The sequence below is a fragment of the Hyla sarda genome, chromosome 9, assembly GCF_029499605.1.
Source record: "Hyla sarda isolate aHylSar1 chromosome 9, aHylSar1.hap1, whole genome shotgun sequence".
Classification (NCBI taxonomy): Eukaryota; Metazoa; Chordata; class Amphibia; order Anura; family Hylidae; genus Hyla; species Hyla sarda.
The window spans coordinates 63,897,271-63,915,690 of NC_079197.1; the positions used below are offsets into that span (position 1 = coordinate 63,897,271).

Below are 18,420 nucleotides of genomic sequence, written 5' to 3' on the forward strand. Positions count from 1 at the left end.
AGATTTTATTTGTTTGGACAGCCCATTTGATTTATAAATAAAGGGGATATATCATCTTAATAACTTATCCCCCATCCAAAGCATAGGGGATAAGTTTTAGATTGCAGGTGTCCAACTGGGCCTGGTTCTCCCCAGGGTCGGCGCATCACGACACCCGCACCACACGGCGGCTAATGCGCTCTTCCATATATGTCTATGGGAGAGCTGTTAGGCTATCTTCAGCTCTCCCATAAAGATATAAGGAGGGGGGATTTTGTGCGCCCGTTCGTGTGGGGGTTTTGTGATGTGCTGCTCCCAGATAAAGCCAGGGCCCCGTACAGATCACAGGGGGTCCTTTGGATAGGGGATTCATATTCTAGCATGATATCTCTTTTAATGTGACAACTTATTAAACTAAGTTCAGTGGCAACTTAAGTATATGTACATATGTCAGCATCTGCTTGGTCTAAAGAAGATTACAAGCCCAGACTATATTTTTAAAACAACCAATTTATAACCAAAACTTCTGTTAGGAACTATTCTCTACAGGAATGCAGAAAATATTTTCATAAAAAATTGTAAAATATACCATAGCCATGCCTTGAAAAGCAAATACCATCACAATACTGTTTAATGCACTGCCAGCATATATTTAATAATATCATCCTAGTTGTGAAGTATTTGATATTGTGACACAGAGTTTCTTTTGGGCTGCTTAAAGAAAGCATACATGTAGGATTATCTTTTCCAGGCAACAGGGTGTGCAGTCCACAAACACAAGCAAGAAAGTCATCTTAGAATGAAGCAGAATGAAACAAAGACACCTTGCATGCCTGGTTGTTCAAGGCTATCAGTATAAATTCAGTCCTTAGTCTGTAAGGTTTTCTGAAAGGGATCCCCTGGATTTTTGAGTCTGTTCTAATCGGTTCAGGATAAATTGGCTTGTATCTATAAATCTCTCCACACAATTTACAAAACAGCTTTCACATCGAGCATCCAGCTTTGGTCCTGGTTTCTCCATACATTTCTCCTGGAAAATGGAAAACACAAATCATCATTATAGGGGTTATCCAGCCTTTTACATAGGCCATCAATATTAAATCAGAAGGCATCTGATGCTAGCACCTGTTCTAAGGGGCTGCAGGGCTTGTGCCCTCTTTAATGTTTACATTACAGCTCATACTAGCAATCACTTACTGTTTGCAGCAGCAGCAGTGCAAGGCACTGCAATGCAGTAACAAAATAAAGGAAAAGGACCAACCAGCTCACCGCCGTATAGGGGTGGTTTCAGAACGCAAAATGTGATAAAAGAAGCACAGGAAGAAAGCTTCTCGGTAAGTATGCAGAAACAAACATGGAGATATTTTGGCTCCCAGTAGAAAAAAAAAATCTTTAAAAAAAAATACAAAAAGTTTATTGTATTTATTGGTCATGTTCAAAGTGAAACTAATAGAAAAAAAACACATGTTATAAACGCGCAGAAACTGATACATTTCGAACCATATGGTACGAAACGCATCTATGTTTGTTGCAATTTTAACATGTATTTTTTCCATTAGTATGACTTTTAACATGACCTAATAAACTTTTGTACATGGTAAAAAATATTGTCCAGCACAGCAACTCTACTGAACGGTGCCAATATAATGCTTAAAACCACATGATACACAAGGCTAAGACAGACAGTGTGGCATTTAAGGGAGAGTAACTGACATCATCACACAAAACACCTGTGCAATAACACTAGCTCCTCCCCCTCACATTAAGCATAAGCACAGGCAATAGTCTGTATACATATACAGTAGGGCAAAAAAGTATTTAGCCAGCCACCAATTGTGTAGGTTCTCCCCCTTAAAAAGATGAGAGAGGCCTGTAATTATCATCATAGGTATATCTCAACTATGAAAGACATAATGAGAAAAAAAAAATCCATAAAATCACTGTCTGATTTTTAAAGAATTTGTTTGCAAATTATGGTGGAAAATAAGTATTTGGTCAATAACAAAAGTTCATGTCAATACTTTGTTATATACCCTTTGTTGGCAATGACAGAGGTCAAACGTTTTCTGTAACTCTTCACAAGGGTTTCACACACTGTTGTTGGTATTTTGGCCCATTCCTCCATACAGATCTCCTTTAGAGCAGTGATGTTTTGGGGCTGTCGCAGGACAACACAGACTTTCAACTCTCTCCAAAGTTTTTCTGTGGGGTTGAGATCTGGAGACTGGCTAGGCCACTACAGGACTTTAAAATGCTTCTTACTAAGCCACTCCTTCGTTGCCCGGGTGGTGTGTTTGGGATCGTTGTTATGCTGAAAGACCCAGCCACATTTCATCTTCAATGTCCTTGCTGATGGAAGGAGATTTTCACTCAAAATCTCACAATATATGGCCCCATTCATTCTTTCCTTTACACGGATCAGTCTTCCTGGTCCCTTTGCTGAAAAACAGCCCCAAAGCATGATTTTCCACCCCCATGCTTCACAGTAGGTATGGTGTTCTTTGAATGCAACTCAGCCTTCTTTCTCCTCCAAACACGATGAGTTGAGTTTTTACCAAAAAGTTTTACTTTGGTTTTATCTGACCATATGGCACATTCTCTCAATCCTCTTTTAGATCATCCAAATGCTCTCTAGCAAACTTCAGATGGATCCCAGACATGTACTGGCTTAAGCAGGGGGACACATCTGGCCCTGCATGATTTGAGTCCCTGGCGGCGTAGTGTGTTACTGATGGTAGCCTTTGTTACTTTGGTCCCAGCTCTCTGCAGGTCATTCAATAGGTCCCCCCGTGTGGTTCTGGGATTTTTGCTCACCGTTCTTGTGATCATTTTGACATTTTCTAATAATTGCTCCCACAGATGATTTCTTCACACCAAGCTGCTTGCCTATTGCAGATTCAGTTTTCCCAGCCTGGTGCAGGTCTACAATTTTGTTTCTGGTGTCCTTCAACAGCTCTTTGGTCTTGGCCATAGTGGAGCTTGGAGTGCGACTGTTTGAGGATGTGGACAGGTGTCTTTTATACGCATAACAAGTTCAAACAGGTGCCATTAATACATGTAACGAGTGGAGGACAGAGGAGACTCTTAACCCCTTCCCGCAGAATGTCATATATAAACGCCGGGTTGTGCAGTGCGTTCGCACATCCCGACGTTTATAAATGACATTCAGTTAACCCGGCGATGCGCAGCATCGTAGGGGTTAACCAGCAGAAGTCCCGCTGTTTGCAGCAGGGGACAACTTCTGCTTCACCCCCCAGGACCATCCATTGATGGTCCTGGTCAGCGATCACTGTGATTGGTCCCTGTGGACCAATCACAGTGACCTGGGGTGAAAGTTCAGATCCCCCGCACTGCCCACCCCTGGAAGTCGGGCAGAATGGGGGAAGATGGCTACGGGGGCTCGCAGGGACCTGCGGCATAGGGGGGGAACACGCGGGGACCGGCGGCCTTACCTGGAGCAGCAGCGGGACCGAGGAGCAGCGCAGGACCGGCCACGTGGACGAGCAGCGACGGGACCGGCAGGTAAGTACATGGTCCTCAGAGGCAGCAGTGAAGATCTTCACAGCTGCCTCTAGGAGTCTGAAAACTACAACTCCCAGCATGCCTAGACAGCCTTTGGCTGTCTGGGCATGCTGGGAGTTGTAGTTTTGCAACATCTGGAGGGCCTCAGTTTGGAGACCATTGTATAATGGTCTCCATATTGTGCTCTTCCAGCTGTTGCAAAACTACAACTCCCAGGATGCACTGACTGTCCAGGCATGCTGGGAGTTTTAGTTCAGCAACATCTGGCCCTTCAGATGTTGCCGAACTACAACTCCCAGCATGCCCTTTAGCTGTCTGGGCATGCTGGGAGTTGTAGTTTTGCAACAATTGGGGACACACTGGTTGGGAAACATGGTCTGTTTCTAACTCAGTGTTTCCTAACCTGTGTGCCTCCAGCTGATGCAAAACTATAACTCCCAGCATGCACTAACAGACCATGCATGCTGGGAGTTGTGGTTTTGCAACAGCTGGTGCACCCCCCCCTGTGAATGTACAGGGTACATTCACATGGGCGAGGGTTTTACAGTGGGTTTCTCGCTGCAAGTTTGAAATGCAGCAAATTTTGCACTGGGAAACTCGCTGTAATCCCCCGCCCATGTGACTGTACCCTAAAAAACACTACACTACACTACCACAAAATAAAATAAAAAGTTAAAAACACTACATATACACATACCCCTACACAGCTCCCCTCCCCTCCCCCAATAAGAACGTCCGGTACGCCACTGTTTCCAAAGCAGAGCCTCCAGCTGTTGAAAAACAGCAACTCCCAGTATTGCCGGACAGCCATTGACTGTCCACGCATGCTGGGAGTTTTGCAACAGCTGGAGGCACTCTGTTTGGGAATCACTGGCGTAGAATACCTCTATGTCCACCCCTATGCAAATCCCTAATTTAGGCCTCAAATGCACATGGTGCTCTCTCACTTCGGAGCCCTGTCGTATTTCAGGGCAACAGTTTAGGGCCACATATGGGGTATCGCCGTACTCGGGAGAAATTGCGTTACAAGGTTTGGGGGGATTTTTCTCCTTTAACCCTTCATGAAAAGGAAATGTTGGGGTCTACACCAGAATGTTAGTGTAAAAAAATGTAATTTTTTACACTAACATGCTGATGTTGCCCTATACTTTACATTTTCACAAGAGGTAAAAGGGAAAAAAAGCCCCCAAAATTTGTAACGCAATTTCTCCCGACTACGGAGATACCCCATATGTGGGCGCACAACAAGGCCCAGAAGGGAGAGTGCACCATGTACATTTGAGGTGATTTGCACAGGGGTGGCTGATTGTTACAGCGTTTTTGACAAACGCAAAAAAAAAAAAAAACACATGTGACTCCATTTCAGAAACTACACCCCTCACGGAATGCAATGAGGGGTGCAGTGAGAATTTACCCCCCCACAGGTGTCTGACGGATCTTTGGAACAGTGGTCCGTGAAAATGAAAACTTTTGTACAGCTCACTGTTCCAAAGATCTGTGAGACACCAGTGGGGGGCAAATGCTCACTGTACCCCTTGTTACGTTACTCAAGGGGTCTAGTTTCCAAAATAGTATGCCATGTGTTTTTTTTTTTTGCTGTTCTGGCACCATAGGGGCTTCCTAAATGCGACATGCCCCCGAGCAAAATTTGCTCTCAAAAAGCCAAATATGACTCCTTCTCTTCTGAGCATTGTAGTTTGCCCATAGTGCACTTCAGGTCAACTTATGGGGTACCTCCATACTCAGAAGAGATGGGATTACAAATTTTGGGGGGTATTTCCTGCTATTAACCCTTGGAAAAATGTGAAATTTGGGGGGAAACACACTTTTTAGTGAAATTTTTTTTTTTTTTTTACATATGCAAAAGTCGTGAAACACCTGTGGGGTATTAAGGCTCGCTTTATTCCTTGTTACGTTCCTCAAGGGGTCTAGTTTCAAAAATGGTATGCCATGTGAGGGTTTTTTGCTGTTCTGGCACCATAGGGGCTTCTTAAATGCAACATGCCCCCCAAAAACCATTTCAGAAAAACGTACTCTCCAAAATCCCCATGTTGCTCCTTCGCTTCTGAGCCCTCTACTGCGCCCGCCGAACACTTTACATAGACATATGAGGTATGTGCTTACTGGAGAGAAATTGGGCTACAAAAACCCCTTGTAAAAATTCAAAAATTGGGTCTACAAGAACATGCGAGTGTAAAAAATGAACATTGTGAATTTTCTCCTTCACTTTGCTTCTATTCCTGTGAAACACCTAAAGGGTTAAAACGCTGACTGAAGGTCATTTTGAATACTTTGGGGGGTGCAGTTTTTATAATGGGGTCATTTGTGGGGTATTTCTAATAAGAAGGAACTTCAAATCCACTTCAAACCTGAACTGGTCCCTGAAAAATTGTGAGTTTGAAAATTTTGTGAAAACTTGGAAAATTGCTGCTGAACTTTGAAGCCCTCTGGTCTCTGGTGTCTTCCAAAAGTAAAAACTCATCAATTTTATGATGCAAACATAAAGTAGACATATTGTATATGTGAATCAAATTTTTTTTTATTTGTAATATCCATTTTCCTTACAAGCAGAGAGCTTCAAAGTTAGAAAAATGCTAAATTTTCTAATTTTTCATCAAATTTTTGGATTTTTCACAAGGAAAGAATGCAAGTTACCACAAAAATTTACCACCATGTTAAAGTAGAATATGTCACAAAAAAACTATCTCGGAATCAGAATGATAAGTAAAAGCATTCCAGAGTTATTAATGTTTAAAGTGACAGTGGTCAGATGTGCAAAAAACGCTCTGGTCCTTAAGGCCAAAATGGGCTGTGAGAAGTTACAGGTCTGTGAGAGCCAGAAATCTTGCTTGTTTGTAGGTTACCAAATACTTATTTTCCACCTTAATTTGCAAATAAATTCTTTAAAAATCAGACAATGTAATTTCTCATAGTTGAGGTATACCTATGATGATAATTACAGGCCTCTCATCTTTTTAAGTGGGAGAACTTGCACAATTGGTGGCTGACTAAATACTTTTTTGTCCCACTGTACCTGATCTGCTTGGAATGTGAATCAAGTATAAAAGGTCACATTAATCCACTAATACAAAATGACAGAGATGAATAAACAATTTCTACCCACCATAAAAAGTGAAAAATATCATAAATATAACACTACAAACTGTGTGTAGAAGGTAACCGATGTCAGCAGAGGACGTGATAAATTTGGGATATAAATTATTCATATAACATTAATATATATATATATATATAGATATAATATATACCTAGATAGTATAATGCACAGAATTGGATAAACATCACATCCAAATGCAAAGGAACTATCAATGCACTGAGTGGATTGGTAGTGCACCAGACTTACTGCACCTGACAATCGCGGCATGTGAACGCATATTCCTGGTATTGCAGTTGATGTACTGTTTGATGCTTTGTACCTCCTAATTAGATGAAGAGACTTCAAGACATGGCCATGACTAAAAACCATATGGTTTGAAACGAGTTTGCTGTATTTTTAACATGTACTTTTTCTATTAACATGACCTAAAACTTTTGTAGTTTAAAAAAAATAAAAAATTCTACTTGCAGTTACGACAATGCATTCCAACTTACTTGAATGAAATACTGCTGTACCTTGCACAACTAGCAAAATTAGTTACATCACTAAAGGAGTTAGAATGCGCTTACAGGGGTTCCTTGATTTAAACAGAAACAGAGATCTTGTTCACCTGCACTAAACAGGGGATACAGTTAGAGGCATAACTTACATGGTTGGTGGTCCGGTTCCCAAGTTTCAGGCTGTATAGCAGTGGTCCCCAAACTGTGGCCCTCCAGATGTTGCAAAACTACCACTCCCAGCATGCCTGGACAGCCAACGGCTGTCCAGGCATGCTGGGAGTTGTAGTTTTGCAACATCTGTAGGGCCACAGTTTGAGGACCACTGCTGTATAGAAACATAGAATGTGTTGGCAGATAAGAACCATTTGGCCAATCTAGTCTGCCCAATAATCTGAATCCTATCAATAGTCCCTGGCCCTATCTCATATGAAGGATAGCCTTATGCTTATCCCATGCATGTTTAAACTCCTTCACTGTCTTTGCAGTGACCAATTCTGCAAAAAGGCTATTCCATGCATCCCCTTCTCTCTCAGTAAAGTAATACTTACTGATATTACTTTTAAACCTTTGCCCCTCTAATTTAAAACTATGTCCTCTTGTGGTAGTTTTTCTTCTTTTGAATATGCTCTCCTCCTTTACCGTGTTGATTCCCTTTATGTATTTAAAAGTCTCTATCATATCCCCTCTATCTCTTCTTTATTCCAAGCCATATATGTTAAGGTCCTTTAACTTTTCCTGGTAAGTTTTATCCTGCAATCCATGTACTAGTTTAGTAGCTCTTCTCTGAACTCTCTCTAGAGTATCTATATCCTTCTGGAGAGATGGCCTCCAGTACTGCACACAATACTCCAAGTGAGGGCTTACCAGTGTTCTGTACAGTGGCATGAGCACTTCTCTCTTTCTACTGCTTATACCTCTCTATATACATCCAATCATTCTGCTAGCATTTTATGCTGCTCTGTTACATTGTCTTCTTACCTTTAAAGGGGTACTCCAGTGGTTAATTTTTTTTCAACTATGTTGCATCTTCTTTGTAAGTTTAGTTTTTTTTGCAATATACATGTGTTATATATTTTGGCAGCATGTGTGTGTTTTCCTTACCTGTTTGTTGGGCAGGAAGTTCAGTAGTTCAGAGTGTTTTCTTTTACTGTCGTCCACAGCGTCGGCCATGTTCTGAGTCTGCTGTGGACAACATGTCAGGGCTTTTTTTTCTCTGTCTGCATAAGATAAATAAGCCACGCCCCGTCATCTCCCCCCCCCCCTCCCGGAGGTCTGCATAAGAAGCCAGAGTACACAGCTCCTCACCTCCCCTCCCCTCCCCCTACTCAGGTCTGCACAGGAGAAGCAACACAGATAAGATAAGAGTGTTATCTGAAGGGGAGAATGGCAAGGTACAGGGACTAGGGATGTATGGACTGCGGGGGCTGGGGAATAAATCTCATACTGGGGATGATCTCTATATGTGAAGGGGGAGGGTGGGACTCCTGAATGACACATGCTGGGAGTTGTAATCCCTGTTATGTGTGTGCATGCTAGTGTTTCCAAACCAGTGTAATTCCAGCTGTTGCACAACTACAACTCCCAGCATGCCCTGACAGACTTTGGACATGCTGGTAGTTGTAGATTTGCAACAGTTGGAGGCACACTGGTTGGGAAACACTGTTCTAGCCTATTCAGCATACACAACATGTTACACCAGTGTTTCCCAACCAGTGTGCCTCCAGCTGTTGCTAAACTACAACTCCTAGCATGCCCAAAGGCTGTCAGGGCATGCTGGGAGTTGTAGTTTTGCAACAGCTGGAGGCACAATGATTGGGAAACACTGTTCTAGCCTATTCAGCATACACATCATGTTACAGCAGTGTTTACAAACCAGTGTGCCTCCAGCTGTTGTAAAACTACAACTCCCAGCATGCCCTTTGGGCATGCTGGGAGTTGTAGTTTTGCAACAGCTAGAGGCACACTGATTGGGAAGCACTGTTCTAGCTAATTCAGTATATTACAAACAAAGTGCATTGTTTCTCAACCAGGGTGTCTTCAGCTGTATCAAAACTACAACTCCCAGCATGGCCGGACAGCATTTGGCTGTCCAGGCATGCTGGTAGTAGTAGTTTTGCAACACCTGGAGACACCCTGGTTGGGAAACACTGGTGTATGCCCTATAGAGGTGTGGTGAACTACAACCAGAGACTGAAGACTCCTGAATGACACATGATGTGTGCTGTGTGTATAAGGGGGCCGACCCGGGAATATAGTAGGGTGGGTAAAGGGCGAAAAAAAAAAAAAAAAGGAGCCGACCCAAACCAGCAAGGCATGTGGCATGCTGGGATTTGTAGTTTTCGGCACAGCAAGAAACAGGAAATAGAAGCAAAGATAGGAAAACAAAGTGGGGGATAAAAAGACAACAAAGAACGGAAATATAGTAGCCCAAACAACAAGAATAGAAATGAAACAAAACAAATAGGGTAAGTCAAAAAAAGGAAAAACACGTTGACCAACGGAGTACCCCTTTAAGTCTTCTGAAATTACTCCTAAATCCCTTTCCTTAGATACTGAGGTCAGGACTTTGTCAAACATTCTATATTCTGCCCGAGGATTTTTATGCCCCACGTGCATTGTCGTGTACCTATCCATATTAAATTTCAGTTGCCAGAGTTCTGACCATTCTTCTAGTTTTCCTAAATCCTTTTCCATTTGGCGTATCCCTCCAGGAACATCAACCCTCTTATATATCTTTTTTTCATCAGCAAAAAGAGATACCTTACCATCGAGACCTTTTACAATATCACTAATGAAGATATTAAACAAAATTGTTCCCAGTACAGATCCCTGAGTTACCCCACTGGTAACAAGACCTTTCTCTGAATATTCTCGATTGACTACAACCCTCTCTTGTCTGTCACTCAGCCACTGCCTAATCCACACATCAATATGGGAGTCCAAGCTCAATGACTGCAGTTTATTAATAATTCTTCTATGTGAGACAGTGTCAAAAGCCTTACTATAATGTAGATATGTGATGTCTACTGCCCCTCCATCATCTATTATTTTAGTCACCCAGTCAATAAAAATTAATAAGACTTGTTTGACATGATCTCCCTGAAGTAAACCCATGTTGTTTTTCATCTTGCAATCTATGGGATTTTAGATGTTCCACAATCCTATCCTTTAGTAGGGTTTCCATTAATTTCCCCACTATTCATGTCAGACTTACTGGCGATTTGCGCAATTCCGGGTCATACGGGTATCCGGTGACCCGGAAAATAAGTGGGATCGGGGTTGTCCAAGACACCCCCGATCCCTCTGAAGGGATAGGAGTGAGGTGGCAGGGGTGCCACCCCTCCTATCCCTGCTATTGGTCATCAAGAAGCGACGACCAATAGCAGATCAGGGGCGGGAGGGTTAACTTTCAGTTTCCCAGTTCTGCCCACTCACAATAGGCTGGGCAGAACGGGGAAACCGAAGGGGACAGGTGCCGAAGTCCACTTACCCATCGGCGGCGGCGGTGACTGGCGGCAGAAGAGGACGGCGATGCGACTCCCTGGATCCTAAGGAAGCCGGTGTGTTGCCTAGCAACATCTGGAGGGCTACAGTTTGAGACCACTATACAGTGGTCTCTAAACTGTAGCCCTCCAGATGTAGCAAAACTACAACTCCCAGCATGCCCAGACATCTGTTTGCTGTCTGAGCATGCTGGGATTTGTAGTTTTGCAACATCTTGAGGGCCACAGTTTGGAGATTACTGTGCAGTGGTCTCTTAACTGTAGCCCTCCAGATGTTGCAAAACTGCAAATCCCAGCATGTCCAAACAGCAAACAGCTGTCTCGGCATGCTGGGAGTTGTAGTTGCGTACCTCCAGCTGTTGCATAACTACATCTCCCAACATGCCCTTCAGCGATCAGTACATGCTAGGAGTTGTAGTTTTGCAACAGCTGGAGGCACACTGGTTGGAAACCACTGAGTTAGGTAACAGAACCTAAATAAAGGTTTTCCAAAACTACAAATCCCAGCATGCACGGTCTGTCAGTAAATGCTGGGAGTTGTAGTTTTGAAACACCTGGGTACATTCACAAGGGCGGATTTATAGTAAGTTTCCTACTTGAAGTATGAGCTGCGGCAAACTCCTAGCGGTAAACTCACTGTAAACCTCAGTGCGAATGTACCTTAAAAACACTAAACTACAATAACACATAATAAAGGGGAAAACACTACATATACACCCCCTTACACTGTCCCCCCCCCCCCCCCCACAATAAAAATAACCTATTGTACGGCAGTGTTTCCAAAACGGAGCCTCCAGCTGTTGCAAAACAACAACTGCCAGCATTTCCGGACAGCCACTGACTGTCCAGGCATGCTGTGAGTTTAGCCACAGCTGGAAACACCCTGTTTGGGAATCACTGGCATAGAATACCCTTATGTCCACCCCTATGCAATCCCTAATTTAGTCCTCAAATGCGCATGGCGCTCTCTCACTTGGGAGCCCTGTATTTCAAGGAAACAGTTTAGGGCCACATATGGGGTATTTCTGTACTCGGGAGAAATTGCACTACAAAATTTGGGGGGCTTTTTCTCCTTTTACCTCTTAAGAAAAGTTGGGGGCTACACCAGCCTGTTAGTCTAAAAAAACTAAAAAATTTACACTAACATGCTAGTGTTGCCCCATACTTTTTATTTTCACAAGCGTTAAAAGGAGAAAAAGACCCCCAAAATTTGTAACACAATTTCTCCTGAGTACGGAAATACCCCATATGTGGGCATAAAATACTCTGCGGGCACACAACAAGGCTCAGGAGTGAGAGAGCACTATGTACATTTGAGGCCTAAATTGGTGATTTGCACAGGAGAGCCTGATTTGACATAAATGCAAAAAAATGCGGGCATAAAATGCTCTGCGGGCACACAACAAGGCTCAGGAGTGAGAGAGCACTATGTACATTTGAGGCCTAAATTGGTGATTTGCACAGGAGAGCCTTATTTGATATAAATGCAAAAAAATAAATACCAACAGGTGACCCCATTTTGGAAACTACACCCCTCACGGAATTATAGTGAACCTTAACACCCCACAGGTTTAAAATGCTGGTGTTACCCTACATTTTTCATTTTCACAAGAATAAATAGGAAAAAAGCCCCCCCATAATGTGAAACCAAACTTCTTCTGAGTAAGAACATACCCCATATGTGGATGTAAAGTGCTCTGCTGGTGCACTACAATGCTCAGAAGTGAAGGAGCACCATTGGGCTTTTGGAGAGAAAATTTGTCCGGAATTGAAGGCCACGTGTGTTTACAAAGCCCCCGTAGTGCCAGAACAATGGACCCCCCACATGTGACCCCATTTTGGTCACATGTGGGGGGTCCACTGCTCTGGCACCACAGGGGGCTTCGTAAACGCACATGCCTCTGACTTCCAATCCAAACAAATTCTCTTTCCAAAACTTCAAAGGCACTCCTCTTCTCAGCATTGTAGTGCGCCAGCAGAGCACTTGACGTCCACACATGGGGTATTTCCATACTCAGAAGAAATGGGGTTACAAATTTTAGGGGTAATTTTCTCCTATTACCCCTTGTAAAAATGTAAAATTTGGGGAGAAAAAACGCATTTTAGTGGAAAAAAACTTTTTTTTTCATTTACACAAAAAGATGTCAAACACCTGTGATGTGTTAAGGCTCCCTGTACCCCTTGTTACGTTCCTTTAGGGGTGTAGTTTCCAAAATAGTATGCCATATGGTTTTTTCTGTTCTGGCCCCATAGGGGCTTCCTAAATGAGACACTCCCCCCAAAAACCAATTCAGCAAAATTTGCTTTCCAAAAGCCAAATGTGACTCCATCTCTTCTGAGCATTGTAGTTCGCCCACAGAACATTTTACATCCTAACATGAGGTATTTCCATACTCAGAAGTAATGGGGTTACAAATTTTGGGGGGGCATTTTCTCCCATTACTGTTTGTAAAAATGGTAAATTTGGGAAAAAAACTGCACTTTAGTGGAATTTTTTTTTCATTTACAAATCCGACTTTAACGAAAAGTCGTCAAACACCTGTGGGGTGTTAAGGCTCACTGGACCCCTTGTTACGTGCCTTGGGGGGTGTAATTTCCAAAATATCATGCCATGTGGTTTTTTTTCTGCTGTTCTGGCACCATAGGGCCTTCCTAAATGTCACATGCCCCCCAAAAACCATTTCAGCAAAACTGACTCTCCAAAATACCATTGTCGCTCCTTCCGTTCTGAGCCCTCTATTGCGCACACAGAGCACTTTACATCCACATATGAGGTATTTCCTTACTAGAGAGAAAATGGGTTACAAAATTTGAGAGGATTTTTCTCCTTTTACCTTGCAAAAATTCAAAAACTGGGTCTACAAGAACATGCGAGTGTAAAAAATTTATTTTCTCCTTCACTTTGCTGCTATTCCTGTGAAACACCTAAAGGGTTAACACACTTACTGAATGTCGTTTTGAATACTTTGAGGGGTGCAGTTATTGTAATGGGGTCATTTATGGGGTATTTCTAATACGAAAGCCCTTCAAATCCACTTCAAATCTGAACTAGTCCATGAACTTTAAAGCCCTCTGATGTCTTAAAAAACTAAAAACATGGCAACTTCATGATGCAAACATAAAGTAGACATATTGTATAGAGATGAGTGAACTTTAGAAAAAATTGATTCGGCCGATTCGACAAATTTTCCGAAAAAGTCTGTTTCGATCCAAATTTTTTCACAGCGAATCTATAATTAAAAAAAGGCTATTTCTAGCCTACAGACTGCCTCAATAGGGGTATAGAAACTTTGCTGTGTTCTAAAATGCATATGGAGTGTGCTGGGGTAGTGAAATAATACTGTTATTCAGAATAACAAGCAGATTACCGGCATCGCTTTTAGAATCACTGCCGCTCAGCAGCACAATGACAGAGCCTGGTGGTGGCATCAGTGTGAGGAGACCATATAGTGACTGAATGACACAGCGTGGAGGTGTTGGCAGCATGAGGATAGCATATAGTGGCTGAATGGCACAGCGTGGATGTGTTGGCAGCATGAGGACACCATATAGTGGCCGAATGACACAGCTTGGATGAGGCTGAAGCATGAGGACACCATATAGTGGCTGAATTACACAGCGTGGAGGTGTTGGCAGCATGAGGAGACCATATAGTGGTTGTCAGCAGCATGAGTAGGCACTAGGCCTTCACAATCCCTAAGATGATGCACGATTACATAGCAGGGCTTCACAATCCCCCCCATAAAACACAACAATTTTAGAAATTTTTGGATAGCGGGTACTACCTATGAGAACATTTTAAATTCCCAGACCCATGCCCACCAGCGCCATCAGTAAACCATATATTGCCTGAATGACACAGCCTGGAGTTGGCTGATGAATGAGTACACACCAGGGCTTCACAATCCCTAAGAAAATACACAACCATTTTTTTAAATTTTTGAAGATTAAAATTTTTGAAGAAGATTTAGGACAGTGGGTGCTACCTATATAATGCCTGAATGACACAGCCTGGAGTTGGCTGATGCATGAGTACACACCAGGGCTTCACAATCACCCAAAAAAAAAAACTATTTTTGAAGAAGATTTTGGATAGCGGGTGCTACCTATGATAACATTTGAATTTCCCTGACCCAGGCCCAGCAGCGCCATTAGTAAACCATATATTGCCTGAATGGCACAGCCTGGAGTTGGCTGATGCTTGAGGAGACTATTGACATGTCTGATTTTTTTTATTTGAAATGTAAATCAAAGTTTGAGTGTCCCGGACCCCAGCGTGTGGGTACAAAGGACCAAATTTAACAAGCCCCCACAGGACCGTGGCCGTGAGATGTAGGCGCAACGTCTCCATTGCCCTGACCGGCCATTGATTCCAAGACTTTTCGCCAAGGCAAACCATGTGAAGAACAGCGTGACACCGCCGTGCACTGCACACATGGTATGCTGAAGGGTATGCTGTCCGCGCAGTGGAGGCTTAGAACACAGTGGAGGATGTGGAGGCGGAGTAGCACACTGTCACAGGACCAACGGGCTGACAGAGTGTAGCAGGAAGCAGCATGAGTACACACCAGGGCTTCACAATCCCTAAGAAAAAGCAACAATTTTTTAAATTTTTTTACGAAGATTTAGGACAGCGGGTGCTACCTATATATTACCTGAATGACGCAGCCTGGAGTTGGCTGCAGCATGAGGAGACGATTGAAATGTCAGGACACTAAAAAAGACATTCTTCTCTAAAGTAATGTTTTCTGAATTAAAGAAGCAGAGTTCATCCCACTCCATATTATTTTTGAAAATTTTTATAAAAAAATCACACACAAGTGTTCAATGGTGTAATGGTTATTAATTATTCTGGAAAATTCAAGTTTATTACTGAGAAAACTATCAGAAAAAAAAACATACATTGCAGCATAAATGTTTAAATTTTAATTAAGCATGTATGTATCTATTTCAAAAATCCTAAATTTAAAGGCCCAAGCCCAGAAGCATCATGAAGGCAAGTAGTTCCTGAAAGACACAAGAGCAGTCAGGAGTAGGCATCACCAGTACCCAAGGGGCTTTCATAACCCCTTACATTGCACGATCAATCGCGAGATCCAGCAATAACAGGTGTATGATGCCCTCAGCGTGTGTCTATCCTTCACCGACAGGTGCGGGTAACCCGCTGAACCCCGTTCGTGATAGGGATCGGGGATTGCAATAATTTGCCATGAAAGAAGAATTCCAACTAAGTTCGGGTCATAAACTCGAGTTCATTAAATCCCTGCCATTCGTACACACAGCCTGTTTCTACTACCGATTGGATGGTTTAGTGAGGTCCTCGGATCGGCCCTGGCGGGGTAGGCAACGGCCCTGGCAGAGCGCTGAGAATTTAAAGACCATTGTTGAAATTTGCATTAAGCATGTATTAGCTACTGCTAAACTTTCAAAAACTAAAGGCCCAAGGCCAGAAGCATCAGTAAGGCAAATAGTTGTTGACAGGATAAGCCAGGAGCAAGCATTCACAGTACCCAAGAGGGTTTCATAACCCGTTCATAGTTACATAGTACGGTCGAAAAAATACATATGTCCATCAATTGAAGGGTAGGGGTGTGGCGCGATATTGGGGAAGGGATGGGATTTTATATTTCTCCATAAGCATTAATGTTATTTTGTTCCAGGAATGTATCTAATCCTGTTTTAAAGCTGTAAATTTTTCCTGCTGTGACCAGTTCCTGAGGTAGACTGTTCCATAAGTTCACAGTTCTCATGGTAAAGAAGGCGTGTCGCCCCTTGAGACTAAACTTTTTCTTCTCCAGACGGAGGGAGTGCCCCCTCGTCCTTTGGGGGGGTTTAACTTGGAACAGTTTTTCTCCATATTTTTTGGATGGGCCATTAATATACTTATATACATTTATCATATCCCCCCTTAAATGTCTCTTCTCAAGACTAAACAATTGTAACTCCTTTAGGGTGCGTTCACACGTGAAGATTTTCTGCTGAAGATTTGATTTTGCAGATTTTGCTTCCCATTGAAGTCAATGGGCAGCAAAATCTGCAGCAACAAAATCTGCAGCAAAAATACAGACGTGTGAACGCACCCTCAATCGCTCCTCATAGCTAAGATGTTCCATGCCCCATATTAGTTTAGTCGCGCGTCTCTGCACCCTTTCCAACTCCACAGTGTCCCTTTTATGGACAGGTGCACAAAACTGAACAGCATATTCCAGGTGAGGCCGTACCAATGCTTTATAAAGGGGGAGTATTATGTCCCATGCCTCTTTTGATACATGACAATATCCTGCTGGCTTTGGAAGCAGCAGCCTGACATTGCATGCTATTCTGTAGTCTGTGATCTACAAGTACACCCAGATCCTTCTCTACCAGTGACTCTGCCAGTTTAATCCCCCCTAAGACATACGATGCATGCAGGTTATTGGTACCCAGATGCATAACTTTACATTTATCCACATTGAACCTCATTTGCCAAGTGAATGCCCAGACACTTAGTCTATCCAAGTCATCTTGTAACCTATACACCTCCTCTATAGACTGTACCGTGCTACAAAGCTTGGTGTCAACTGCAAAGATAGAAACAGAGCTGTTAATGCCATCCTCTATATCATTGATAAATAAATTAAACAACAGCGGTCCCAGTACAGAACCTTGGGGTACACCACTAATTACCGGGGACCAATCAGAGTACGAATCATTGACCACCACTCTCTGGGTACAATCCATGAGCCAGTGTTCAATCCAGTTACAAACTAAAATTTCCAAACCCAAAGACCTTAACTTACCTGTCAGATGTCTATGAGGGACAGTATCAAATGCTTTAGCAAAATCCAGAAACACTATATCCACAGCCATTCCTCTGTCAAGGCTTCTACTCACCTCTTCATAAAAGCAACTTAGATTGGTTTGACAACTTCTATCCTTAGTAAACCCATGCTGGTTATCACTTACAATACAATTATCCCCTATGTATTCCTGTATGAAATCCCTTATAAGTCCTTTAAACAATTTACCCACAATGCACGTTAAACTTACCGGTCTATAGTTTCCTGGGGTAGACCTAGAGCCCTTTTTGAAGATTGGCACCACATTCGCCTTGCGCCAGTCCCTTGGCACAATACCAGACACCAGTGAATCTCTAAATATCATGAACAGGGGTACAGATATTACTGAACTTACCTCTCTAAGAACTCTTGGGTGCAATCCATCTGGCCCTGGAGATTTGCTTACATTTATATTACTTAACTTACCTTGTACCATCTCTACATTAAGCCAGTTCAGTACATTACATGAAGTGTTACCAGCACTGACCTGTCCAATGTCAGCTCCTCCTTCTTCCCTAGTATATACAGAACTAAAGAACCCATTCAGTAGCTCCGCTTTCTCTTTATCGCCTGTGACAACCTCCCCATTATCATTATTAAGGGGTCCTACATGCTCTATCCTTGTTTTTTTTGCATTTATATATCTAAAAAAATATTTAGGATTAGTTTTGCTTTCTTTGGCCACCTGTGTCTCATTTTGAATTTTTGCTGTTTTTATTAAATTTTTACAGATTTTATTAAGCTCTTTGTACTGTTTAAATGTTATAGCTAACCCATCAGATTTGTATTTTTTGAAGGCTATTTTTTTGTTGTTTATTGCTCTTTTAACATCATTTGTCAGCCATGTAGGATTTAGTTTTAATCGTTTATATTTGTTCCCCTTTGGGATATATTTAGCTGTATAGTTATTTAGAGTTGATTTAAAGATGTCCCATTTACCTTCTGTATCAGTATTTGAGAACACCTCCCCCCAGTCTATG

General features: G+C 42.5%; 1 protein-coding gene across 3 annotated transcripts in view; it reads right to left on the reverse strand.

Annotated features, from left to right (window-relative positions):
• Positions 1 to 603: 603 nt before the first annotated feature.
• TIMM8A (translocase of inner mitochondrial membrane 8A) overlaps positions 604 to 18,420 on the reverse strand; it is a 55,654-nt gene continuing 37,837 nt past the window's right edge. Inside the window, exons 2-3 of one of the 3 annotated variants that reach the window (XM_056540866.1) lie at positions 8,221 to 8,298; positions 604 to 1,009 (exon numbers count right to left, since the gene is read on the reverse strand). In XM_056540866.1, the coding sequence (XP_056396841.1) occupies positions 848 to 1,009; positions 8,221 to 8,298 (240 nt within the window). In that variant the 3' untranslated portion in view covers positions 604 to 847. Of the gene's footprint in view, positions 1,010 to 8,220; positions 8,302 to 18,420 lie in introns of all 3 variants that reach the window. The other 2 variants (XM_056540865.1, XM_056540867.1) reach the window with 2 other exon arrangements.